Source organism: Podarcis liolepis, assembly GCF_965112155.1.
Source record: "Podarcis liolepis genome assembly, chromosome: 5".
NCBI classification, from domain to species: domain Eukaryota; kingdom Metazoa; phylum Chordata; class Lepidosauria; order Squamata; family Lacertidae; genus Podarcis; species Podarcis liolepis.
Window position 1 is genome coordinate 21306218 of NC_139556.1, and position 27751 is coordinate 21333968.

At 43.4% G+C, this 27751-nt stretch overlaps 1 protein-coding gene across 15 annotated transcripts in view; it reads right to left on the reverse strand.

Moving 5' to 3' along the window:
• Positions 1-27751, reverse strand: part of LOC310706466 (disks large homolog 5-like) — a 103447-nt gene that overhangs the window by 26330 nt on the left and 49366 nt on the right. For 9 of the 15 annotated variants that reach the window (XM_083502292.1, XM_083502288.1, XM_083502291.1 and 6 more), the window contains exons 3-17: positions 27536-27704; positions 26912-27055; positions 25432-25615; positions 13289-13548; positions 12175-12487; positions 11509-11739; positions 9962-10146; positions 8936-9106; positions 7988-8120; positions 7642-7769; positions 5362-5537; positions 5086-5189; positions 4005-4097; positions 2767-3792; positions 52-190 (exon numbers count right to left, since the gene is read on the reverse strand). In XM_083502292.1, the coding sequence (XP_083358418.1) occupies positions 52-190; positions 2767-3792; positions 4005-4097; positions 5086-5189; positions 5362-5537; positions 7642-7769; positions 7988-8120; positions 8936-9106; positions 9962-10146; positions 11509-11739; positions 12175-12487; positions 13289-13548; positions 25432-25615; positions 26912-27055; positions 27536-27704 (3456 nt within the window). The remainder of the gene's footprint in view (positions 1-51; positions 191-2766; positions 3793-4004; positions 4098-5085; positions 5190-5361; positions 5538-7641; positions 7770-7987; positions 8121-8935; positions 9107-9961; positions 10147-11508; positions 11740-12174; positions 12488-13288; positions 13549-25431; positions 25616-26911; positions 27056-27535; positions 27705-27751) is intronic. The other 6 variants (XM_083502294.1, XM_083502290.1, XM_083502293.1 and 3 more) reach the window with 1 other exon arrangement.

Below are 27751 nucleotides of genomic sequence, written 5' to 3' on the forward strand. Positions count from 1 at the left end.
CCAAGGATTCAAAATTTCAAATCAAAACACAGTTCTTATGTTGTAACTAACCTGATGACAGGCTTCCAGGGTATAAAGAGGTAGGCACAAACCCATCACTGTGCCTACCAGACTGTTTTGGTGAATACATTGGCCATTCTTGCAGCTCATGAGAAAGATGCTCTTCACTTGCTGGAGTATATTTTTGTACCTGTGGGGAAAGTTCAGTATCACACACACTTTCAACTCAAAGTCATAATTCTGGTATCCAGCATGGCAGGGATGACCAACATCTAGCCCAGCATATTTTGCTGCACAAAAGATATCTAACAGTTCCCTGAGATTCAAGTAGGTAGCCGTGTTGGTCTGCTGTAGTCAAAATAAATTAAAACAATTCTTTAAAAAGAGAAGTTAAAAAGACTCTTCTTAAAAACCTAAAAACTCCCTTAAAAGAATCAAGTCTTCAACAAAGTTATATGATCTAATAAAGTCTTTAAAAGAATCCTTCCAAAAGAATTAATTTTTTAAAAATGTAGCACCTTAGAGACCAACTGAATAGTTTTAGGTATAAGCTTTTGTGTGCATGCACACTTCTTCAGGTACACTGAAACAGAAATCATCAGACCCTTATATATAATTGGGGGGGGGGATGGGTGATTCGCTAATGGGTATGGTAAGTCTGTTAGTGACCATTAATGACAGTCTGCGGGCAGGTAGGGTCTCAGCCTGCTTACCAGATGGAGCTGGTAGACAGATGCCCTGGACACAGAATTGACCTGCACCTCCATGGACAGCTGTGAGTCCAAAATGACTCCCAGGCTGAGCACCTGGTCCTTCAGGGGCACAGTTACCCCATTCAGGACCTGGGAGTCCTTCAATACCCACCCACCCCGTCCCCCCAAAACAGTACTTCTGTCTTGTCGGGATTCAACCTAAATCTGTTAGTGCCATCCATCCTCCAACCGCCTCCAGGCACTCACATAGGACCTTCGCCGCCCTCACTGGTTCTGATTTAAAAGAGAGGTAGAGCTGGGTATCATCTGCAAACTGATGAACACCCAGCGCCAACCCCGATGATCTCTCCCAGCAGCTTCATATAGATGTTAAAAAGCATGGGAGAGAGGACGGAACCCTGAGGCACCCCACAAGTGAGAGCCCAGGGGTCGGAACACTCATCCCCCAATACCACTTTCTGAACACAGCCCAGGAGGAAGGAGCAGAACGACTGTATAACAGTGCCCCCAGCTCTCAGCCCCTCTAGCCAGTCCAGAAGGATGTTGTGGTCGATGGTATCAAAGGACGCTGAGAGATCCAGCAGAACTAGGAAACACGCTTTCACCTTTGTCCCTAGCCCGCCGGAGATCATCGACAAGCACGACCAAGGCAGTTTCAGTCCCATGGTGAGGCCTGAATCCTGATTGGAAGGGATCCAAATGGTCGGCATCCTCCAGGCATGCCTGGAGTTGTTCCACAACCACCCGCTCAATCACCTTGGCCAAGAATGGAAGATTTGAGACTGGCCGATAGTTGGCCATATTGGCCAGGTCCAAAGATGTTTTTTAAAGAAGCGGTTTAATAACCACCTCTTTCAGCAGGCCTGGAAAGGCTCCCTCATAGCTTTTAGGAGCCAGGATGGGCAAGGATCAAAGAGACAGCTGGCCAGTTTCACTCATCCAAGCAGCCTGTCCACATCCACGGAGGTAACAGATTGAAACTGATCCCATGCAACTTGACTAGACAGGACTCTAGCACTCTCCCGCCCGAGCCCTGCTCCCACGGTGGAGTCTACCTCTTTCCGGATCTGAGCGACTTTCTTTGCAAAAAAAACTTTGCAAAATCATTGCAGGAGATCTTGGGGTCCTTACTGGGCACCGATGGCACAGGTGGTTCTGTTAAATTGTGAACCACCTGAAAGAGTCTCCTGCTGTTTTCCTTAGATGCAATAGAGGCGGTGAAGAAGGTCCTCCTCACCATCGCTATCGCCACTTGGTAGGCTCGACGTTGAGCTCTAACCTGTGTCCGGTCAGATCAGAGTGAGTTTTCCACCACCGGCACTCTAGCTGTCTCAACTATTTTTTCATTGCCCTCAGCTCCAGAGAAAACCATGGGGCTGTCCGGGCTCCATGCAATTGGAGAGGGCACTTTGGAGCCAGGCAGTTGATAGCCCTGGTTAACTCCACATTCCAGTGGGCCACCAGGGAATTAGCTGAAAGGCCATCAACATGGGATAAAACATCCCCTACCACTCTCTGGAAACCATTTGGATCCATTAAATGGCAGGGGCGGACCATCCGAATTGGTCCCACCTCCCTGCAGAGGGGAAGGGTCGTGGAGAAGTTCAATGCATACAAACATATACAATTTCATATTTACATGCAAGACATAATATCAAAATGGAGGACAGCTTCTCTTTACAGCTTGATGAATCCCACCCTACAAGTGGAACTGTGAGTTAATCTATCATAATTTGATTACAAACTGGAAGTTCAGCCAAGGGCTCAAATGTAAACTGCCTTGGGGTTGGATCTTGACTACAGGTTGCTAATGGGCCACTCCTGCATTATGGGATTCTGCTTCTTAGTAAAGGCAACTACCACGTGTTGGACTGCCCCACAAACGTTCCACTTCATTTCAACTCCCAATTTCCAGGATCTTAAGCATACACGTAGGACAACCAATTAACCCTTTTCTTTTGCTCTTTGCCTTGATGCAGAAAAGGTACACAACACAAATAAATCTCTTTGGAAAGTATGTGCCAGGACCCACACTTCACATTCTGGTATCTACCTGAAGAGGTGGATTAGGAATAGGCACAGGGGTTAGTTTATGTCTCAAGGCAGGAGCAGACTTGGGCCTTGGCCTTTTAACTTTGGGCTCTTCCATTCTTTGAAAACCAATGTCATCTTCATAGGATTTCCTTGAAGGCAAGTGTGCAGAGTCGACCCCCTCTTCCCTGTAATAATGTCCAGAAGGTCTATCTCGCCCCTTATGAATACCACAGTCTGGCTTGAGTTCAATGGACACAGGAGGCTGAGCTGTGGCAGGACTGGATGGTGGCGAGCCGGTCATGGCGGTGGAGTCCGAGGTGGAACTTGCTTGCTGTTTGTGTTTGAACTTAATAGAATCGCTTCTCTTGGGAGGGGTGGGAGGGGTGGAAATGGCTTCCGTTTTGGAGGGCTGGGGCGAATGTCCCAACACCTGATTGGGAGACAGGTAGTCCATCTTAGGAGGAGTAAGAGGCCTCTTGAAAGTGTCTGGATCAAAGATGGACTTCCGTTGTTTTGGCTTTTTGTACACAGAGAATTTTTCTGTTTCCGCAGCTGAAATGTTGACCATTATCTTTGGCCAAGTGCCACCGCTGTGCTTCTCACCATGCCCTTTGTCCAACACACTCTCAATCACCATGCAGTCTGCTACTGTGGGCTCAAAAGGCAGTCTCCTGCTGTCCAGACCAACAATGCCATAGCTTGGCTCCCCATACACATCTGGACTAAAGGAGCCTAGGCTGTGTTCAGAGGTACTGTGGCACCCATGGACTGCACTCTGGTGAGAGTCTGTGTGCAAAACTGTGTTGGAGAATGGTTTGAGATCGCAGTACAAGTTGCTTTCCTGATCATTCTGGTCCTTCTTAGTGTCCATTATGTCTGGATTGAAAATGTCTGTTTGGGTTGAGCTGTTGTGTTTTAAGTTTCTTTTATTCTGAGCCTGCACCTCCGATGAATGGACCCTGCAGTTTGATATTTTCTCTGAATCCTTGAGGTTTTCAAATATGTTTTGACCACTCCAAGATGAGCTTGAGCTCTGAGGAAAAACCTAGGTGGAGAAATAAAAAAGAACATGCTCTCAGCAGAATGCTAAGACTGAAGCATCTTGTTATGTTCTGCCCTCCTCTTCCTGCTGGTATAATTTGCAGGCTGTTAGGCAGTATTTTTAACAGCTACGCAGTAGATGAAAGTAAGCCCATGTTTTAAAATGGAAGGTGTGTCCTTTACTCCCTTTTACCTCCCACCCTCTTCAACACTCACCTTCATCAATGAAAGCGTAAGTGATTCCCTGCAGTTTCGCAGCAAAGCTTCACATTCAGTCAGTGATTTATTATCTAGTGCAATGCCATTTATCTGCAATGAAAGTATGGCATGTCAACCATGCAAAAGCTAGCAGTGGGTCAACACCTTGGCTGGCTGACATTCAATAAAGATAAATGCCAGGCTGCCTCAAGGCAATACCATCATGTGGTATTCACTATGCTCAACTCCTATAAACTGCAAATTAGGTATCAGACACAGGTTTCTTACCGGTATCTGCATAACCACTGTGAGAACAGGATGCTGGGCTACTGGGCCTTCAGGCTGTTCTATGTTCTTAGACTTGGATGATTTATGTTCCCACTCCCTCTAAAGAGCATTACTCCATCCCTTCTCTCATCTTGTGTTTGCATATGAGCCTAAACTAAGTATGTCACCTTGGGAACCATGGAAACATTGTGTAACAATGACTGAAAACTTGGACAGCGCTGGATTCAAAGCTGGAGCCCCAAACTACAAGCCATGATTTTCAGGGAGCCAATATTCTCTGTGTCAGACTACATCACCAGAAAAGAAACAAACTGTGAAAATTTGACAAATGGGGTTCAACCGTCGAATTTTAAAAGTCTTGACTTTAGACTGCCCCTCAGATTTATTTCTGCAAAGCCTTGGATATATCATGGAACATATAGTATGTCTCTTACTGGCACACAAAATCGTGGTCAAGGAATCTAACTATGTTTTGGTGTGATATCTTAATAGACAAACTATGGCTTGCTGGGAAACAGCAAGCCAAAGCCCAAAACCATAGTTTGAAGTAAGTATTGCAAACCATGGTTTATGCAAAGTAGGGATGTGAAAACCACTGTGTCTCATAGACTGGAGTGCTAAGCAGATGAAATTCTAAAACAGACTAGTAACTCTTAAAGCATGCATTGCCTGGATGTTTGGTAGCACAAATCATGGTTTTATTAGCATAAACTGTAGTTTGTCATAATATCTGAATCTCAGTTCAGATATCTCTATATACTATACCTCAATTCTCAAATGTGAGCTTAGAAACACTAAAAATGTGACTTACGGCAATTATTCTATCTCCCACTGCAAGGGATCCCTCTTTGGCAGCTGGGCTACCAGGCACTACAGTAGCAACAAATACTCCATTTTCTAGACCAATTCCACTATCTGAAATTGAGAAGATAGGTGTATAGGTTACTTTGTTCGTTACTATGGTATATATTTTTGTGTTTTTATATTGTGATAGTTGAATGAAGGACGGTATAGAAATTTCACTGGGGAATGTGTGAAACAATACCAAGAACTCATCACTGAAATTTAAAAAGTATAAGGGAATTACCTTTGTGGCCAGCAAGATTTATGTGTAGTGGTGTTATCACTTTCCCTCCTAAGGACTTCCTTCTGCGAACAACCATATTTATAACTCCTCCGCCGTTAAGTACCGCTTTTATTACTTGCTTCTTATCCTTGTTGGTAAGGTCCACATCGTTTATCTTCAGCAGCCAATCATTCACTCTGATTAATTAGAGCAAAGGCAAGGAAATCAATTTCCATTTATCCTACATGTGCTTATAAGCAATGATTATGCCAAGTGAAATGCAGACACTTCTAATACCAAGACGATACATCAATATCTTAATTCGTTTCTTGGTTTCAGGAGAATGGTTTGGTGATTGCTCTATTTTTGTCATGACATCAATTAAGGATCCCTTAAGGATTGCAGCACCTTTCACATTCATCAGACAGAGAGAACATGTCTCATAATTTTTTTCTGAATCAGCATTTAGGTACAGCTCACATGAAGTAGTAATATTTCTGCCAAAAGCTGCACAGATGGAGAATTTCTGGTTTACAGATCAGTCTCTTAGCTACAGGTGAAACTCAGAAAATTAGAATATCGTGGAAAAGTTCGTTTATTTCAGTAATTCAACTTAAAAGGTGAAACCAATATATGAGATAGACTCATGACATACAAAGCGAGATATGTCAAGCCTTTATTTGTTATAATTGTGATAATTACGGGGTACAGCTGATGTCTTGAGCAGCCCATCCACTGTGTCGGGATTGTGTTTAGAATTAGTACACCAGACGCTTTGGGTAGCTTAGAAACAGTCCAAGCCTAGATGCCTGCGGTCATCCACCTGCCCTTTCCCTAAGGAACGTGTGTCCATGCAGAGGCAGATATAAAGCCAAGGCTGCATTCAGCAGCCTTGGCAGGAGTGTGAGGCATTAACTGAGAAAAGGTTTTGCTCTGTGCAAGGTATCAGCGGAGAAGCTGAAGGTTACATGCCGCATAGTTCAGTATAGCATGGTGAGCTAGCATGGTAAAGTGCTAGCGGGCCTCTCTGTATACATGCATCTTCACAATGTTAACTGTATTATAGTAGATTAGCTCATGATGTACCAGCATCTCTTAAAGCAGGCACCCCCAAACTTGGCCCTCCAGCTGTTTTGGGACTACAATTCCCATCATCCCTGACCACTGGTCCTGTTAGCTAGGGATGATGGGAGCTGTTGTTAGTTTTTCTTCATATTGATGTGGTCAATGGTGCTACTCAGAGGTGTGTTTGTAAGTATAAGAGTGGCCAGCCAGATGGGCAGGGTATAAATAATAAATTATTATTATTAATTATTATTATTATTATATAACCTGCATGGCAGCACACCTGTGAGCTCTTGACAATACAGCACACCTGAGGTATCTTAACAATTTAACTAATTAGCAGGGGGGAGTTTACCTGCTGCACCGAATGCAGTGATGTGATTTTGAAAACTGTATTTAAGTTGACCAAATGCGCTTTGTATGCTACTGGCTGGTGTAGAGTGGTGAGTTGCAGCTGTTTGATTATTATTTAAAAATAAAGTAAGCAAAGATATTGTGGGCAAGTTTTTATTCCATCGCCCCAGTTGCTGCGCAAACTCGGTTGGCGAAGGAAGTCCAACAGGTGTAGTCCCAAAACAGCTGGAGGGCAGAGTTTGGGGGTGCCTGTCTTAAAGTTTATGTAGCTGGTGTGCTTATGTTTGTCTTGTACCATGAGACAACAAACACACTACATTCGAAGCTGAACTGAGTGGGAAAGGAGTTTTCTTAACTGGGAACGGTAGAAAAGGCTGACCACTGGTAAGCAGGAAAACTCTTGATGCTCTGTTGAAGCTGTGCATACTCTGCTGATCACACTGGTCCAAGTGTGGTGTAGTATTAACAGATGGTGGGCACAAGTCTAACAGGGTATGGGCCGATTGACTTTTACAGGTCATAAAAGGTGTACTCTGCTTTTCAAAAATATAACCGGGGAAGTAACCTTCAGAATACTGACAACCACTTGTCCTTTGCTGCCAACACTATTTTTGGGCTGGGGAGAGAAAATCATATGCCCTGTCAATGTAGACCTGTTGCAGACTGTCAAACCCAGTAGAAACCTACAGATTGAAAGGGATCCTATTCACCCAGCCCCTACCTCCACAGGTTGATTGCAATTTCCACGTCAGCATGCATAGTGTCTGAAAGCATTATCTGAAACCACAGTCACGTCCCCTGACACTCCATGTCAACCCAATATTTGTAATGCAAGTTATATATTAGCACTGGCAACTAAACAACAAACTACTGATTCTTTACCTTAATCGACCGTCTGCAATGCTTCCTTTGTCCACTTTGGTAACAAATATCCCGCAGTCTCCGGGAAGATATGGTTCATTCACACCTTCGGCCACATCAAAACCAAGGGCTTTCAAATCCATATCTTCCTAATGGATATGAAATGCTATATGTTATATGCAGTGATTCTGTACACATACAGAGTGTAAGTAACTGAATTATTTTGACTATATAGTACCTCCAGTTTTCTGTGCCTGTTTTTTCTTGGGGGGGGGGAATAGGGGATGAGAGAGAGGCTTCAACAAATGGGACACTCTCTCTCACACACAAAGGAGAGAGTAACATTTGACCAGGACCTCAGTCTTACCCTGTCTTTCTCAAACTCTACTACTTCTGTTTCCCACTCTAAAGAATCCGTATCGATGGCTGAATCATGAGAGCTGTGGGCCATCAACTGCCGGAACCTTGCTTCCTTTTCCAACTGATTCTCCATCTTCTCTCTATGGGGAGAAACAAACCTGAGTACTTCAAGCAAGGAAAGCAGGTATCAACAGCATACAGTAAGAAAAAAAATATTGTAACAGACAGTGGAGGTTGTGTCTGCATTCCAAAACCTTACATCAAATGGGACTGAAGCAGCAAATGCAGACCTGGGTCCTTTCTCTTTCATAAAGCGGTTACAAATCACACCGACGCGTACTTGGAACATTAATGCTATTCAAGAGGGCATCCACTGCACCCCATTCTGCTTGCCCAACCTGCTGCCGCCATCAGCACCAAGTCACCTTCTTCACTCTTCCAGCTTTAGAGGGCTTTTAGCCCTTCAGGGCTGGAAGAAGGGAGAGATCTGTTTGCAGTGTTTCACAGATGCCATCTTGGCAGAGAGACAGCCCAGACAGGCAGAGACAGGCAGAAATACAAGTGAATGTATTTAAATGCACAGGTAGTGGCACTAAACTATACCAGTTATGGAGGCTGCTCTATCCCCACTGCAGATGCTACAGGAAGGCTCACCTGGGAGGAGACTGGCTACCTGCGGAGATGGTCAGCATGGCCACCTATTCCAAAGGCAAGTACAACTGCCCTCCTGATTATACAACTGAGTGTTTTCTCCCATCTCTCTCTCTCCTGCCCTCTGATTACTTAGCTATAGGCCTGGCTACATTATTTTGTGACATAATTCTGGTACACACCTCCTCAGGTTTGCCAATTAACAGCATTTTTTAAAGCGGGAGGGAAAAAATGCATACACTTTCTTTTCAGCCTTCTAGGTTGTCCTACCCCAAGGGCTCAGGGAAGAAAACACTTAACATACAATATCAAGTCAGAGTTACACGTTGAAGGGGTTTCTGGAACGCACTTCAGCTCTTTCAATTCACGCACAGCGTCGTTCCTTTGCTTCCTCATATCATCCAGATTGCGAAGAGCCTCAGCCAGGTCGCTCACTGCTCTGTCTCTTTCCCTCCTCAGGTTATCACACAGAGTCCTTCAAAATGGAGAAAAATTGAAAGGAAATGTTAATCTGCGGACTGTGTTTTGCTAGCTCCAAAATGGAAAACGAGCGAGGTCCCAAACTAAGAAGAATGGCAACTTAAACTGATGGAATATGCACAGCTTGCAGATTTAACATACAGAATAAGAGAACAAGAAGAACATACATTTAAAGAAGACTGGAAAATGTTTACTGAATATATGGGTGAAAATTGTGTTCATTTAAAAACGGTGGTAGCATTAAGATAAATTCAACAGTGTAAATAAGCTTTGATGCAATGTAACAATGGTTCATGAATGGTTTAGTTCATGTAAAATATGCAGGGATGTATGGTACGCAAAATGAACCATGGAAAGAGAAGAAGGGAAGACATTGACTTAAGGTGGTTTAAATGAATATTTTGAAATGTAAATTAGAAAAAAATAATAAAAATGAGAGAGAGAGAGGGAGAGAGAGACTCATGCTCTACCAACTGAGCTATTTTTTTAAAAAATGCAAATTTATTACTTCTAATTTGGAATACGTGCAGAGGGATAAGCTGGAGAGAGGGTATATTCTGATATAAGGCTTGCATACCACTCCCAGTTGTCCACATGCATGGAGAACACATGAATCAACAGTAGCTAATTTGGCCCTTATTTTCAGATTGCAATTGTACTATTTTCCCTCTTAAAAACAAAGCCAACATTACTGCCTATTATTTTCTTCCCCTAGTTCAGGACTGCCATCCTGAGAACAGTTTCACCTGAATGCAACACGGCTGCAGCCCCTAGCAAATAACTGGGCATCTCAACTGTACACTGCAAATAAACTCCTGGGGAGAACTGTCAAACTGTTGTTTGTTTTTACCGTATGCTCTCTCGTTCTGCCACAATCTTGTCGCGTTCCTGAAAGGCCCAATCTCTTCTGCATTTTGCGACTTCTGCTTCCTGGACAGCTTCTTTTAACTCCTGTGACATTGCCTCGTATTGCTTCCGCAGCATTTCAATTTCTTTGTTTGCTCGTTCTATATCCAGTGTAGCAGAATCTTGTATCTGAGGAAGTCGAATCATGCAATTCATTTAAACACCATTCGTGGAATGTAGTTGGCTTTAAAAAAAACCAACCTTTTTACATGGGTTTAAAAAATACACAAGAGTTCTGGATTTGGGGTATGAGCAGATTTCCCAGAATGTGTTCCATTATCATGCCATAGGCTCACTCTACCTACCTCCTACTTTAACTAACATAATTTCTAGCATTAATTTCGGGGTAGGCACATGCACAATATGTCAGCTTTCAATACTTCATGCACATTTTTTCTTACAGGTTACTGAACACCACCAGGGTGTGCATGTGTATTGTTCACTTACTTAGTCACTCGGGTTTCTGACATGCATTACTACCAATTGCTGTTACTGAACTGTTTGTAAGATGCCTGCTACATTACGCTTTTGTTTTACTTGTGCATCATTTCTTTTTTATTTTGAATGTTTTGATTTTTAACTGCGCCTACATTTTTTGTACACCACCTTAATTTTCTTGGAATCAAGATGATTCAAGAAATGATAAAAAAGTATGTCCACTGATTATATCACTGTGAAGTAGAAAATGGTGAGATTTGTGGGACACGTCAATATTCTTTTTTGTACACTAATTTAATCACAATGTGCATGCACTGGTACGATTTTGCAACCTAGCAGATAAGAGACAAACCGAAAACTACAGCAAATTATGCATTCTGAGCAGGCTGAATAGCAAAATAAATAAATAACAGACAAATGAGAGATTATTAATGTATTCTGGAAGCAAGGATGGGTAATTCAGAATGCCCAAATCAAGTGAGAAATTTGGAAAGAGAGAATCTCTTAAATATCTCAACTCGATGTAAACTTTTGAGTAGCCAAGGAGTGGGAGCTGATTAACAAATTTTTATTTTTAGTCATGTGCATAATAATGTATTACAGGCACATGACAAACATGGATTTCACAAAGGTACACACATAACAGAGCTAGGGGGCGGATTCATCACCTAATGATATTACGAGTTAAACTCTACAATGGTTTGAACAGCAACTCACACTGAACCCAGCCCAATGTCTACTGAGTCACAGAATATCCTTTTCCCACTTCTATCCTTGCCATTTGCAAGACTGTCACTCAAATAAAAAGCATATACTGATAGGGGCTGCAGGTGGAGAAAAAGGGGGAGGGAGAGAAAACCCACCAGTCCTGCAATTTTAAAAATGATTATTGCATCTTTCAACCAAGGCTTTCCCCCTTATTTTCTGTTCCCTTTAGCCTCTGTAGAAACCAAATGAGAAACTCTATTGATGGGCTTCCTTGTGGTAGCTGATTGCACAAAGAGTCCTCAATGACTGCAAGAGGAAGCACAAACGTGCAAACTTTGCCTGTACCTGGCGAGCTTGATAGTACTCTCTCAGTAGATGATCTCTCTGAATGATGGCTTCTGTTCTTTCCTTCCTAGCCACATCTCTCTCTTCCTTCACTGTCTCAATATCCTTGCAGGCTTGATCCAGCTCCTTCTGGGCTTCAGCCTTATCTTTCACTTCATGGCAGTACTTTTCCAAGAGCTCATTCCTTTCACAGATTGCTCGATCTCGTTCCACTAGAGCAGAGTTCAGCTCCTGAAATAAAATAAAAATCCATCGTTGGAGGTACATTAAGTGTACAAGAAAGTCTTTCTGTTAATGAAAGCACACTGAATTTTTGAAAGCCTGTGCCATGCACAAGAAGGAATAATACAGCACAAAGCATGCATTAGATGCAACTAGCAAATATCTTTAAAGCTGCAACACATATTTGCTTGCATCAGAAGTTGAAACACTGTGCAGCCCCAAAGTAATAACAGAGAAATCAGAGAAGTTAATTCTGACCAAGGGATGATTGGGACAGAAGGCAATAATACTTAAGAATTTTGTTTTACCAGCTGAAGTTCTAAATATCTGGAGGGCACCAGGATAAGGAAGGCTGGTCTAGAAACTTGCAGAGAGTTACACATGCAACACCACTAGGTTTGAACAAATCTTTCTGGCCAGAGCAAGTGCCATACAATACCACACCTGTCTTAAGGCTTCCATTTCCTCACTAGCCACTCTTTTCTCCGAGGATGTGTTTTTCAATTTGGATTCGGCAAGTTCCAGCTCCGTTTGCAGCTTATCCACTTCTTTGATGACTTGATCCCTCTCGCTCATGATGAGACGGTACTCGTTGAAAACGGAGTCCCTCTCTTCCTTGTACTTCTCTGCATCCTTCACGGCTTTCAGCTGCATTGTTTTAAACCTTGTCACTTCTGCCTGCAACCGCTCCATCTCTCTCTGTAGCTCCTTGTTTTGGGCAGTGGCCTTGCTCAGTTCCTGCTGCACAGTCTCAAACCTAAAGAGAGGTGGGAGGAGAGTCACAGCAAGTCCTTTCACCACTTATAAGCGAAAGGGGGCCCTATGAAAGCTTCCTTCCTCTTACACACCACACTAAACTGTGTAAAGGACTAAATAAGAAGTGGGAGAGTCAGCCATGTTTCTTTTGTCACATGACTGCCCTGATCACATGTTCGATGTGGAGGTGGCAGGGGGGAGAGAAGCAGTGGTTCTCATCTCATTATAAAATATATGTTGGTGAAAGGAGATGAGCGCTCCCCTGGATTAAGTCTCTGAACTCCATCACTTCAGACACTTTTCTCTCGGCTCACTTTACTTCACAAACCATGGTGCAGGGGAGAGAAATAGTTTACCTACGTATGATGTTTTTACTTCAGCATGGGGCACATATGATTATATTGAATGCTTCTGCAGCAGGACTTCAGTTTTCTCTCTACCTCCACATTTAACCCCCAAATGTGCTCCCCAACCCTCAGGAGAGGATTTTGAGGGCGCACCAGGTTGGGGTAGAGGGGGCAGGAGAGAAAGAGGACGTGTCATTGTGTGCACAGAAGTCTTTTGCATCATGGGACACAGTCCTGACAAACACACACACAGAGTAATATGTGACTGGAGCAAACACATGAACAATATATGGCTACTCAGTCAGGTCTACTTTGATCCCGAGTGACCAAAACATGAACAAAGAAACAGAAAAACCAAGACACGACAAGAGTCAGACAAGTTCCGAGAGATAACTTGAGTGCTAAGTTTGTTCTAATAAAAAATAAAAAGGCTTTGTGACAAAAGCATCTTCTACCTTCTCAGAGAGGTAGAGTACTGCTGCTGGAAGTGTATTGCTGTGTCCCGCTGTTTCATCAGCATGTCAATCTGCTTCTGGAGTCGCCTGTTCTCCTCTTCCGTCTGCTCTAATCGGCTCAGATCAGTATTGTGACTCGCTATCTTCTCATTGTACCGCTTCCTAAGTGTGTCGTAATCCTTCTTCACGCCCTCCAGCTTGTCCATCGCTGTATCGTAGAGTTTATTTAGTATCTCTGACGACCCATTCTGCTTCATCACCTGGAATAACGGAAGATATTCTGAATAAGAATTCCTGGAAGATAAACTTCAGTCATACTGTAATCAGGAGGGGGGAAACCAGGGGAGATTTTATTTTCTGCTCTCTAGGGCCCTCAAAAGAGCTGACAATGTAACACCTTAAAAAAAATCACAACATGGTTAGAGCCAAAGAACTGTGAGCAGAAGGAAAATAGCTGCAAGTGCTGCGTTCCAAAGAGATTGTACAGAATCCTCAGGGCCCTGAAAAGCTGGTTTCATGGCACAACACATGATTCTGCTCATATAATAGGTTGAATTAAGTTCTTGGAGAAACGGAATAACATTTTTAGATTTACTGTATTTTTCTGTGTACAAGATGACCCCTATATTTTAAGCCCAAAATTAAGAAATAAATAATTGCAACATTCCGTGTATAAAACGACTCCCAATCTTAAAAAAATTGGGGGAAAATATAGTCTTATACACGGAAAAATATAGTAATTTTGGTTTTCATCTAAAAAACACTCCAGCACAGAATAGGTGAGGAATTCCAGGAATGAAAAAGGCCCATAACATCCAGGAAGGAACACAAACAGCAGTAACAGTATACCCAGACTTTGTGCAGCATATTCCCTCTCCTTCAGATGAACCTTGCTGCATGGAGGAAATTATTTCATTCTGAAAAGAAATCTCTCCGTATGTATACAAAGTGGCTGCTCTTAAGATATTTAGCCTTCCATGATCACTGGGGTTTATACTTAATTTGTTAGTATATGATCATTGATTATATATACCTTTTGGACACCAGAAGGCCCAGAACACCTCTCATGTATGTAAAGCACCAACTTGAGTACGATCAAGGAGATGACAGTTGCTAGTTCAAGTAGTGATGACACCAGGGTCCACGGTCAAATAATCGATGCCTCAGAGGTAATGCAGGAAATACACCAGGAACCGTCTGGGGCCCCAAGTGATAGCCAGCCCATAGACATGCACCTAGATTGACTTCATGCCATGGTTAGGAACCTGGTGTAATATTCCTCTCTGAAGCTGCTATCATGGAATGTGGCAGGGTGCTTATCAAAGTTGTGTTTCCCTAATAAGGGCACATTATATATGTCATTATGTCACATCAAACTTGCAGGTTTTAATGCCTTTTCAGTTCCGGCAACCAAAAGCCATAAGAAAGGTAGGCCTTTGGGTGGATTGTTAACCCTGGTGGCTCCCCATATAAAAAGTGAACATATCCTGTCGACAAATGCTAGTTGTAAATTACTAGCAACAAAGGTAGAGCTAGAGAGCCAGGAAATGTTACTGATCAATGTGTATATCCCTCCCATTCCCACTGTCACAGCCAAGAACATACAATGGAATTTATTGCTCAGGTGCTTGAGAATCTGGACTTCATCTGCCCTGACCTACCTATTATCTTGACTGGAGACTTTAATGCCAGCCTAGGCCAAAGCATGGGAGATCTTGAATACTTCTGTTCTCCCAGACTTCTGTTTTTGGGAATGTAGATCCCAGGACCCAGTAATTACTTTGGCTGGTCTGCGACTCATTAAGCTGACCACCAGCAGGGCCCTGATGTGGCTCAATGGGCTAACTTACTGGGAAGGCTCTGGGAATTTTTCCTACATCTACCTACAGGGAAACAGTGTGGTGGACTATATTCTGATTCCCACTAAAATGACACCCTATATGGTTGAGTTCCACATAGGTGATCCTATGCTCAGCGACCATCTCCCTCTATACTGCAAACTTGTCTTTCCGCCAAGAAAGACAGAACAGTTAATTAATCCATCCCCCCAGGAACCGAGACCCCAGCACACAAGGATACGAGTCATTGAGCATACACTATCTCTTTTCCAAAGCTTGAATTCTGATCGTGTGATCCATTTGCTCTTGGTAGAGAAAGGTGAACTTTCCCGTTGTTGGAGTCACTCGGTTTGAGGAATTTATCGACATTTTAATAACTGATCTGTCCCATTTACACTCGCTTTGGCCACCCAAGGAGAGGGGGATTGATGATTGGACCGATAAAGAAACTATAGCAATTAAAACTGAGGTTAGGAGAATCTATAGAGAGTTCAGAGAGATGGGCAGCTCTCGATTGCCTGACATTTATTTCTCCAGATCCCGACAACTCAGGGAAACTATCCAGCTTAGCCAGATAAGATATAATCAGGCATGTTGGGATATGCTACTCTCAGCCATCCTAATGAAAGATCATAAGAAATTCTGGAAGGTTGTAGCAGACTCCCCACAGACACAGGATGATTCGCTAACATTTATTCTATCTTTGTCATGGGTAGAGCATTTCAAGGCGGTTTTCTTCGATGACTGTATTCCACCTGACAGTCAGGACCATGCCATTTTTACTTTCGCGGATGAGTGGCCCCCTGTCTCCATTACCAAAGTTACAAGTTTAATTGATCAGATGAAAGAAAGGAAAGGCTGCTGGCCCTGATGCTATTCCATCTGAATTCATCAAGGCCAAGTCAGAGTGGTGGGCTCTGATACTAGCAGATCTATTCACTGTGACAGATAGATCTGGTATCATGCCTAACCCATAGCAGCAATCTACAATTATCCCAATCTTTTAAAAGGGTGACAAAAAGCTGCCATCCAACTATCGGCCAATAAGTCTATTGTCAAACATCAGGAAAATTGTACGCTAAACATCTGCTAAATAAACTAACTACTTGGTTTGATGTAAATTACATCATAGGTCCAGAGCAGGCAGGATTTTGGCCAGGGAAATCCACTTTACGCAACTTCTTGGTGTTATCTCACTTAGCCGCTAAGTACACGCAGCTTCATAAAGAATATCTTTATGTGGCCTTCCTAGGTATCAAGGCTGCTTTTGACACTGTTGACAGGGGGCTGTTATAAACCAAATTGGAGACAATGGGCCTAGAACCTAGATTACTATACTTAATCAAAAAGCTTTATACAAAGAATACCTGTTGTATAAGAACAACACCAGGGAATGTAATGACAGATCCCATCATTATAAACTGAGGAATAAAGCAGGGCTGTGTACTCGCTCCCTCTCTTTTTAATCTTTTTCTTATTGACCTCGCTTCTTCACTAAAAAAGGTGGATGCCCATAGCCCAAAACTCAACGCATCAAGCATTCCCATCCTCCTATACACAGATGACATTATTTTGCTTTCATGGACAAGAATTGGCCTAAAACGATTGTTAAATTCCTGTACTGACTATCTGTCCGGAATGAAATTGTGCATGAATTTTGATTAAAGCAAAATAATGGTTTTTGGGAATTCACGCAAGAGCTATAGCCGGGTATTTGGTGGAAAACCCATCCAGCAGGTATTTGAATTTAACTATCTGGGAATTACATTCCATTATAGGCTTCTATGGTCCTTGCACCGTGCAATGGCAGTGAATGCCAGTAAGATGTCTATGCAGGCCATAATGTGATTTTTCATAACAAGAGGTAATTCGCATATCCCCTCTGCCCTCAAGGTCTTCAACGCCAAAATAATAGTTCAATTGCTCTATGAAATTCCAGTCTAGCTGCCAGGGTTTACCCAGCTGGTAAACGAGTGCAGGAAGCTTTCCTTTTTAAGATTTTTGCTTTCCCACGTTGTGTACCCTATGCACCCTTGTGTCTAGAGGGTAGAGACACAAGGTATAGACTGTTGCCTGGGTGAGATTTCTTCTATGTTGGTTAAACATCTACCTCACATTAGACAAAGATCCCCTCCTCAGCGAAGTCTTGTCAGACCCCTTTCTTTCCCCAGGGCTACAACAGTTTAACATAAAGGTATAGCAACTTGGACTGTCAATGGAACTTTTGCAATCGATGCCTCCACCATCTGCCAAGGCTATAATAAAAACTAGGTTGTGGGACACTGAACGCCAGGAACTAACATCAGCAGCAGAGAAAACATGTTCCCCTCTTTACTTTCAACTTTCTTGGGCACATGAAACTAATTATAATTATCTTGAATTTCTGCTTATCCCTCAAGAAAGAAGGTCATTTTCGCTGGCCAGGTTTAATTCAAACCCATCAAACCTCCTTTGGGATAGGTTCTCGGGAATGGTGGAAGGAGAAAGAATTTGCCCATGTGAAGACCACCTGCTGGAAACTCTTATTCACATGGTTTTTAAATGTAAACTATATGCTGATCTCCACCAGCAATTCCTAGATCAACTCTGCATCCCCAAATGGAAACCAGAGTTGGAGGTCATACATTTTCTATTACTGAGGCTCACCAAATTAGTTGCTAAATATCTTAATTTGGTTTTTTGTCACAGAAACACATTGCAGACGTCTGATCTCCCTGGAGACCTAGAGATGTAACGTTAGACTTTTTCGCCTCTTTTCATTTGACAAATGTTCTGTGACACTGGGGAGGTGGTAATTCTGTATTGATTTACTATGTGATGCCAATAAAAGGTTTGATGATGATGATGAGATGTATGTAATGCAAACGTTAAGATGTAAAACTACACATGGCATTAAAGCTGCCAGCAAGATGAAGGGTCTGCCCTGCCTGACACAGTTACTGATGTATTCCTTCAAAATAATATACTCTCCCCTTCCCTTCTATTGATTTCTGACACTTTTAATCCAATGTCTCTTTACAGGGCTTTCTCCCAATATATCACCCCGCCCAAAGGTGTCTCCTGAACATGGATCTTCTCCCACTGTGTCCTTCTAAGTCTGAATGGCAAAATCACCCCCCCCAAGCTCCTCCTTTCTTTGATCTACTGTCGATTATTATGAGACAAAATGCAACTGCAGTTCCGTTTAAATCTACCACAAGGTGGCACACCAGTTACAATGACCATTGCAGCCTTATTATAGATGCACAACACTCGAAATTAAGCTAAAACCATTAAAATATATTCTCAACAAAGGGAGCATGGATTGTTTCCAGAACATTTGTTTTTATGAACCTGTCAATGTTAATACACGTTTATCGGGGTCAATTGGTAGGCATGCATCTATTTCCAGAGACTGCTCATAAAATACTCAAAGAGAAAAAGAACCCTTTGTTGGTTTGAAAAGGACAGCGTTCAAAACTTTTGGTGAAGAACACAATGGGGGAAAGAAGCCTCAGGCTAGAGTGGTGGGGGTGGGGAGTCCTGTTCCCCAGAAGCAAACATCATTGCTACCACTTTCCTCTGCACAATATCCAGGCCTGGCCCACCCATGAGGAGGGTGAAGCAGTTGCCTCTGACGGCAGAAGCCCCTAAGGTGGCACCCCCATGAGCTCGCCCCCACCGGCAGAGAAGCGGCACCAGCACTGGTGTCTGTTTTCAGTGAGATCTTGCCAAAATCTTGTGAGATCTCACGTATAGTGCAAGGCCTTCTGAGATTTCAGCAAAATCTCGCTGGAAATCGTCTCGGGTGCTGGTGATGGAGGCTGCAGGGTGGGTGGCAGCAAGGTGGGGTGGCACCTCACATTTTGCCTCAAACAGGACACACTGGCCCTGACAGCATCAGCACAAGTCCAAACCAGACCCCAGGTCCTGAGTTTTTGAATGACTAATCAAGAACCAACAATCTGCTCCTCCTTGCCTGCCAGCACCTCTGCATGAGTGGAGGACATTATATATGTAGGTCTCACACAAAATTTTTGGCATTCACTGGCACAAGATGTGGCGATGGCCACTAGCTTAGATGCAGTTGAAGGGAAATGAATTAAGTTAACTTTATGGAGCACAGGTCTATCAATGGCAATTAGCCATTGTGGCTACACAGAACCTCCATGTTTCAATGTCACTACTTATCCAGCACAATCAAGGAGAGATGGATTTAGATGATTGCCTTCTGTTGGGTGACATACTTCATAAGGGGATGGTATGCACATATATGCAAACACTTTCCTCCTGCAGCGCAGTAAATACGGTGTTTCCAGGGGGAGGTTTAAGGTCTGAAAAGCTGACCATGAGCTACCCAAACTCTAAAAAGAGGACAAAATCAAGAATGCCACATTCAGGCCTTACTAAACATGGACCTAAGGTAGTCCTAATGAGAAGGGTTCACTTCCTCCACAGTAAACTGAGCTCGGTCACTTCCAGATGACCTCTTTAGTGAGCATTCACCCTCATTTGCCTGTACAAAGTTTGCAAGAAGATGAGGACGGCATTGTGTCTAGCCACCCCACACTTCCCAGTGCATTTTCCAATCACTTCTCTTACATCGAAAAGTCTGATTGGGGGGGCTTTGTTGCGCTAGAACAACTTTGGCTGTATGCGGCAGTGACTGAATCCCACCACAAAATAGGAACAGTCTGGAACTGTCCCTTATCAAGAACTGACTGCTTGTCTGGAAGAAAATAGATGCACCATGTGCCCAGTCTTAAATCTAACTCCTGCCCAAGTAGGCCTACTTTTATAGGGGAGCGCCAACCCACCTCATTCATCCAAAACTTAATGATAAAACAAGTCTTTCTATAAATCAAATATGAGTCAATAGGACCCTAATTGCTCCCCTATGCATGGCAGGGAACAAGAGCACTCCTTATCTACCTCTCATACCCACCTGGCACACCTGCTCTGCATCCAATTCCCCAAGCTGTCTACAATGGGGCGTAATATTTAATGACAGTCCACACATGTCAAAGCTGCAATGTGTACAGTATTTCGTGAAGTCAGTTTCCCAGGCAAAAATCAACAATCAATCACAAAATCAGTCTATGCGCACAAAGGCTGTATTGAAAGGTTATACCCACAAATGGATGGGGGGGGGGGGACAGATTCTGCCACATGCATCTGAGAGGAATTGGGGAATTACCAACAGAGAAGAAAGGGGTGCAGAGGGAGTAAGAAAACGGACAAAATCATCTCCCCTTTTGCTCTTGAAAAGTTGGCAACTCATGGCTTCCAGCTCAGCCACCATTGCGAGCAGCTGTGTTTGCACTAGCGGACGCCAGCCGTGCAGGCAATCAAGGATAATCTGGGAGTAATTATCCTTGCAAGCCCCCCCCCCGGATCATCCAATAACTGCCTCTTGCTCTGATGGAATGTGGGGGCAGGGACACAGGGGATAGCGCTGCACGTATTGGAAACTCCCCAATGCTGCCGCCATGAGTGGAGGTATCTGCTTTTTATGAGAAGTATTTGAATTTGGATTTAAGAAGCAGGCGTGTTCCTGGAAAGAGAGACAGATAACCTGCAAAATGAATCAGCCACTGAGTGCCATATTATGAACTGGAGAGGACTTTCATCATCACAACTGGAATGCTAGTAGGTGAAGGAAAGCCTTTGTTCTTTCTTTATATTACTTTACTGTTGTGCTATGAATTGGCAAGCCTTCACTGAAAAAGAATTAACTATTAATTAACCATCAAGGGACTAATGGATTACAGCCATGTATGGAATGCAGGGGGACATAACAAGAACTTATGGATCTATTTACAGAATGTTGAAAGAATGGATTGTGTGGAATTTTATGAGGATTCACACATTGTCATTTAAAAAGAGCTCAACTCTATATATTACAGTTTGGATGAGATGCCAGCTCGTTAAAAGCAAAAAGATAATACAGTGGTACCTCTGGATACAAACAGGATCTGTTCCGGATCCCCATTCGCATCCTGAAGCGAACATAACCTGTGTCTGTGCGTGTGTGGGTCGCGATTTGCCGCTTCCATGCATGACATCATTTTGACCATTCTGTCACTTCCGGGTCACCGCGGAGTGCAACCCAAAAGCGCTCAACCTGAAGCATATTTAACCTGAGGTATGACTATAATTGGAAGTGATCCAGTCGTGGCCAGACCTGGACTACTTTCGATTTCAAAGTAAGATGGACAGCTGTTGCATACCTGAAATAGAGCTCTCAAGGGAGAGGCAATGTGAAGGAAGGTGTTTTGATTTCAACATGGACAAAGGAAGAAAGCAAATACTCCCTCTGCAAGCTAAAAAATTCCCTCTGCAAGCTAAAGAATATGGATTTATAAAAATATGATGGAAAGTCATTCATCAGTGGCTGCGAGAACAAAGGGTTGGATAGGAATGGTGGAACTTGGACTAAGTAAGAGAGCTGGCGCAGGATTAAGGGATTAACATCAACTTCCGAGAGCAGGAACACGGGAAGTCAGGCAAAATGTTTAATTCAGATTAATTGGCTAGTATTGAGATTTGGCATGATTTGGAAATGTATTAATGTGGTTACCATTGGATTGTTATTAATGAAAAATTAATAAAAAATACTTATTTCAAAAAAAGAAAAGTTGGCAACACATATTTCAGGGCAGACCCAAAACAAAGGGGTCTTACTCCAGTTTGAGCCCAAAACCAACTAAATAACTGCATATTTTCATATCAACATATATGTGTGGAAAGCCAGTGTAGGTTTCTGCTTCCTACAGAGGTGCAATTCAGGGTGAGGGGACTCCACCTCTCTACATTTCAGACTGCATATTATTCTTCAGGATCACCGGTATCCCTCACCAACTTCATGGGACTACGTACTAGCTGTTGTTGTAACTCAGGATTGGAATCATGCACAAGGAATGTATGAAAAGGCACAAATATAAGTGGTTGCTGTTTGATCTGTGTTAACATAGCTACAGCAAGTATATATAGAAAAAACAAAACACACCAAACGCTTATAAAATGCATTTAGTACACACACACACACACACACACACACACACACACACACACACTTTGCAGCCCTTCTTGGGTTACTTTGTGCTTGTGTACAGTGTCAATATTTGTGCACAAGTAACATGCAATTCAGCCTTATACAGGCACAGCAAATTCTCTTAAAAACCAAAGCTTCTGGAAAGGGGGATAGAGGCAAAGACTGCAGCGATGGAACAATTGCTTCCACTGGGGGGTGGGGGGCAGAAAAGTTTGTGCCCCTTTGAAATAATTCTGCTGAAACTCCTTAATAAACAAATAGAAAACGAAGGCTAAGCCATCTCTGAAAACGTTTGCGTTTTCAACTGCTTGCTCTTTAACGGAAATAAATAAAAGTCGAGGCATGAGCATAATTGTGATAGAAGAGGAGAGAAAGTTTAACAAGGAGGGAATTCTCCCATTCAAATCCTTGATAGGAAGAAGAGTAAATAATCCGAGCTGGGCCAAAGGGTGCCACCATGGCAACAGCAAGCAGGAAGAGACTTACAAGTTAGTCAGCTGCTGCACGGGAGAATCAGTGGCCATCTCTGTCAGTGGAAGTAATCTGATCCCAACTTTCTGTCCTTTTAAGCCATCAGGCTCCTTGTGCCTTTTGAACAAGCTGAAAAGACACCAAGCTCAACGCACCTACAAAGATTGGCACATGTTGCTGTTTGCCTCCCACCCCCACGTCATTCAGAATGAAACTAATCCTGATGGGCAGTGACAAACGCATGGATGCACACTCGTAGCTCCTGTTCCAGACCAACGCAATTCACTTCAACATACTGAGAAGAGAAGCCGCAGATTCTTTCTTTTGCTATCGTCTGTGATGAAAGCAAACAGGAAAATAAATGATGGGGGCCCCAGGTTAAGATTGGTACAGTCAAACTTCGGCTCCCAAATGCCTCCGTTATCATACATTTTGGCTCCTGAATGCCGGAAATCCAGAAGTAACTGATCCACCTTTTGAACGATTTTCGGAAGCTGAAGGGCTTCTGGAGAGGTGTTTTTTCCTTCCCTCCATTGACTTTGTCGACTGCCCTTTGCTCCTGGGTTGTCAAACATTTCGGAAGTCAAACGGTCTTCCGGAATGGATTATGTTCGACAACCAAGGTTTGACTATCATCTCTCTTGCCAAAGCACCAGAACCGATGCACCAGATTTTGGCCCTTTAGTTCACAGTGTTTCTTATTAGTATTTTTATTTAAAAGTTTTCAACAAAGATTTTTCACAACGCTTTCCATAAGAAGCATTCACTAACAAAAGCCTGGCCTGGAGTAAAACCAGCACCCTGCATAGAGTAGGATCAGCAGCAGCCTATGCACATGCACAAAGATAGAAGCATTATTATTATTATTATTATTATTATTATTATTATTATTATTATTTTCACTCCTACCACTTAGTGAACACAGTTTCCCCTGGTTTACAGAAGGCCCTGTGGTTGTTGAAACAGAAAAGGTAGGTGACTGGAGTGGAAGTGGTTCTCCACCAAAGTCCAAGCTGAGCAATTATGGCATAAATTCCAAAAAAGAAGAAGAAAGGAGATGGGATCCGTGATGGCAGAGGCAGTGAAGTATCTCACCTGCTTTGCAACAGCTGTCCAAGTGCGTTTCCTGTTCCAGGTGGTGAACGACCTAGCAAATCTTGGATCTCCATGCTCAACCTTCCTATCCAAAATACTGAGGAGTTTTAACTAAGCTGTTTTTCCAGTGCGCACCCACCATTATTGTCTTAACATATCTGTTGCGAATTAACCCAATGTACCTCCCTGCAATTATACTTGGGGTCTCTTTCGAAAATGAACATTGGATCCAGTGCAATTTCCACTTGAAGCGCTTTCCCGCAGGGCCCTAATGCGCCCCGTGTTCCTTGCCCGGGTGGAAGAGGCTACGTGCACTTCGCCTGAGTTGTTTCCCATCTCTGGCCAGGCTGTTCAGTTCCCCCCACTTTGCGTGCTTCAGCAATGGAAGCAAATTAGAGAGACCCCTCACCATCCTTGTCCCCCTTTCTCTACAAGGGTCAGGTTGCAAAGCCAGAGCTCAGTCCTGTGCAAAAGGTTGTTTCCTTTGGATTCAGAACAGGGGTGCCAACTTTGCCAATATTGGGGTGGGTGTCAGAGAAGCTACACCCAGCATAATCGATCACAAGATCACAAGCACACACACATACACAGCATTTGAACGTCAATGCCTATTAAATGGGGGGCAGGCTCCCTCAAATATTTTATAGGTTGTGGCAAAGGGACCTCGGCCCCTAGGAGCTGACTCCTATAATAATAATAATTTATTATTTAGACCCCGCCCATCTGGCTGGGTTTCCCCAGCCACTCTGGGCAGCTTCCAACAGAACACTAAAATACAATAACCTATTAAACATTAAAAGCTTCCCTAAACAGGAGGATACAGGAGGATAATTTGGGGTTCTGGATCTAAGTATTAACCCCATCATGTGCTTTCAGGACTTTCAGCTTGGGCAGTTTCACACACTACTAACATGTTCACATTCACATTTTGGATGCCTAGCAAAAACAGTGAATGAATGGGACAGAAGAGCTTGTGGGAATTGCACAGGTCAATGAGCTCTTTATGCCCCCATCTCCTACCTCTGGGAACCAATGAGACCAATCCTTCCCCTTTATATTGCCTAAAAAGCAGTGGCGTACCCAGGGGTTGGCCCCAGTAAAAGGCGCAGACCCATGGGAGTGCAAAAATTGCACCTGTCTATTCCGGCTCAGATCCTCTGGCAAGGATGCAAGGAACTGACACATCTCCTTGCCAAGAGCACAAGGGAGCCTAGGTATGTGCAGTGTGCCTAGGAATTGGTTCATATTTTTTTTTCAAAATATAGTCCGGCCCCCAACAGTGTCTGAGGGACAGTGAACCGGGCCCGTTTAAAAAGTTTGAGGACCCCTGCTCTTGATATTGTTGGGTTACAGCTCCCACCATCCTTCTCATCTCTGAAATTAAGAGCAGCTGAAGTGCAATTTGAGCAGCCCACTTTACTAGAAATTAATGAGATAGAAAATGGCAGCATTTCTAATTTACACAACTAGGTCTGTGTTATAATCGAAAGTTAACTGCTCCTTGTAGTAATGGGGGTGTGTGTGGAAATTAAGGAAATCTATGGAAATTAAGGAAAAGAATAAGCACTGTGTGTTAAAGAAATGGAATGGAAGAGACACTCTCCTGCAGTGCCCAAACAAACACTTGAGATATAAGTGGGGGTGGAAAGAGCATAGAAAATAAATGAGAAGCTAAACTCAGCAGGCAAAAACAGGGCAGAGGCTACCTGCTGCTGCTGACTGCGCAGGTCTGTTATCTCCTTCAGATCCTCATCATGAAGTCTCTTCATTTCCTCACATGACTGCTGGAGGTGATTGTGCTCTCGTACCAACTGGCTGTTCTTCCGCTTCAAAGTGTCCATGTCCTCCTTCAGCTGTGACTGGTCACTCAGCAGACGACTGTGCAGTGTACTGTACAGATATTAGAAATGTACACAGGAAGCGCTTGTAAAAATGCTCCAACGACAATTAAAAAGCAGTTTCAGAAAACGCGGAACAGCAACGTTGCTTTATCAAGTAAACATCCCCATAAAAGAACCACCACAAATACAGCAAATCCTCTGGACTCAGAGGGCTTTATTAATTATATACAGCTGTGTCTCTCCAGATGTTGTTGGGCTCCTCATCAGTCCAGCCAGCATGCCAAACATCAGTTGTATTCCAAGACTCTCTGGAGGATCATAGTTTAGTCACCACCATTATATAGACTATCAAACACAGAAATTACTACGTGTGGTGTCATCTCCTCCAATTTGAGAAAGAAGTTAAAAAATTAAGAAATATCCACCATTAGAAACCACCAGATTTGCACTGTTGCCTGGTGGTATGCATTTTTTTGATGTCTAGTTGCCCTTAAGAGAATCCTCCTTAGCAGTGTTATTTACTGCACTGGACTCCAACTTGGAACTAGTGAAAGCAGGGTTCTGAAAGGGGGAAGCAGGGGACAAGTATGATCAATGTATGATGAGAAGGTCATCCACACCAAACTAAGCTTATACTCCTGTCAGGGAACTGACATCAGAGGCACGGGAGAAGGAGAGGGTCTCTGATTCTGCAGGAGAAGGTCCCAGCGCTAGGGGGAGACTCAGCTGGGAAGAAGGGGAAGAGAATGAGTGTAACACCAGGGATCCAGGAGAGCAATGGGACAGGGAGGTGCAGGGGCTCCAGGACTCTTCGTTGGAAGTTAGTGAGGAGAGCCCAAGCACCCCGCTGCCCACGCCCACCCTGCGCAGGAGACTCCCGCGCAGTGAGAGGCGGAGACGATTAGGCGTCAAACAACTCTTATGTTGGCAATGCTTTAAGAAACGCCCACAGACAGACTCTACGAGTGACTGAGGGCAGCCACGCTGAGATGGGCTGTGCAGTCCGGATGGTTTAACCAGGCAATCTAATGCTCAAACGGAGCAGGATTACGCACGAGTAACTCCCAACCACTACAACTCCCCACCATAATTTTCAGAAACTGGCTCTCCATCTTCAAAGATATTTTTTTTAACTAATCCTAAATCTGCAGCCAGAAGCTTTGAACATTATCTCTTTATTGACGTTAAAATGATGGCATTTTAAAAGTTAACTGAAGCTGGAGATAAGAAAAAAGCTATGAAGGACCTCTGAACATTAAAATCTAAGGCAGCTTAACTGACACATAGTAATGGTAGGAGGAAACCAAAATACATCTCTGTGCATATGCTGTGTGCCTTTACTTACTGATAGAAATCAGCCTCCTTAGCAGATTCTTCACATCTTTTTAGCGTTTTGGTGTGTTGGTTCTGTAGAGACTGCAGATCGGACATTGCCTTCATGCACTGAATCTTCAGCCTTTCATAATCATGGTTTGGCTTGGGGCTAGGCCTACCACAAAGATAGATTTCAGCTGAGCATGACCTTAACACAACATTCACATGAATACACATCAAACATTTTAAGTATTAAGGTGAAAGAAAACACACACCCCTCCCCCAAAGGTTAGTTTATATGAAACAAAAATGATGTATTAAGCATACTCTGTACCCACATGGAACAGAGTTGGCCACTGGTGGTTTAAATAATTTGCAAAGATAACATCGCTAGTTAACAAAGACTGGTACAGTCATCTAGGGTCATCTAGTTCAACCCCCTGCAATGCAGGAATCTTTTGCCAAACACAGGGCTGTAAACCACAACCCTGAGATTAAGCACCTCATGCTCTCTGACTGAGCCATACTAGGCATCCTTAGCTGCCCCCCACCCAACTCAAACAGCTGTGCCGTGGAAAAGAGCCAAAGACCCATGCTCAAGTGCACATGCTTTAGACCTGGGAATTTACCCTCATGTGACCGTTCAGTCTTTTACCTGCAGTCATCAAAGGTTGACCCAGGAGACGACAGTGCAAGACGCTTCCTCAACTCATCCCTCTCACGGGTAACCTGGCGGAGCTGAAACAAAATGGTCTCCAGTTTCTCATTCATCTGCCTCACATCAATGACTGCAGGGGGTGGTGATGATGGTTTACCCGTTGTACCTGTTGCCAAACACAAACAAGCACGGAATTAGGGGGTTAGACAAGAG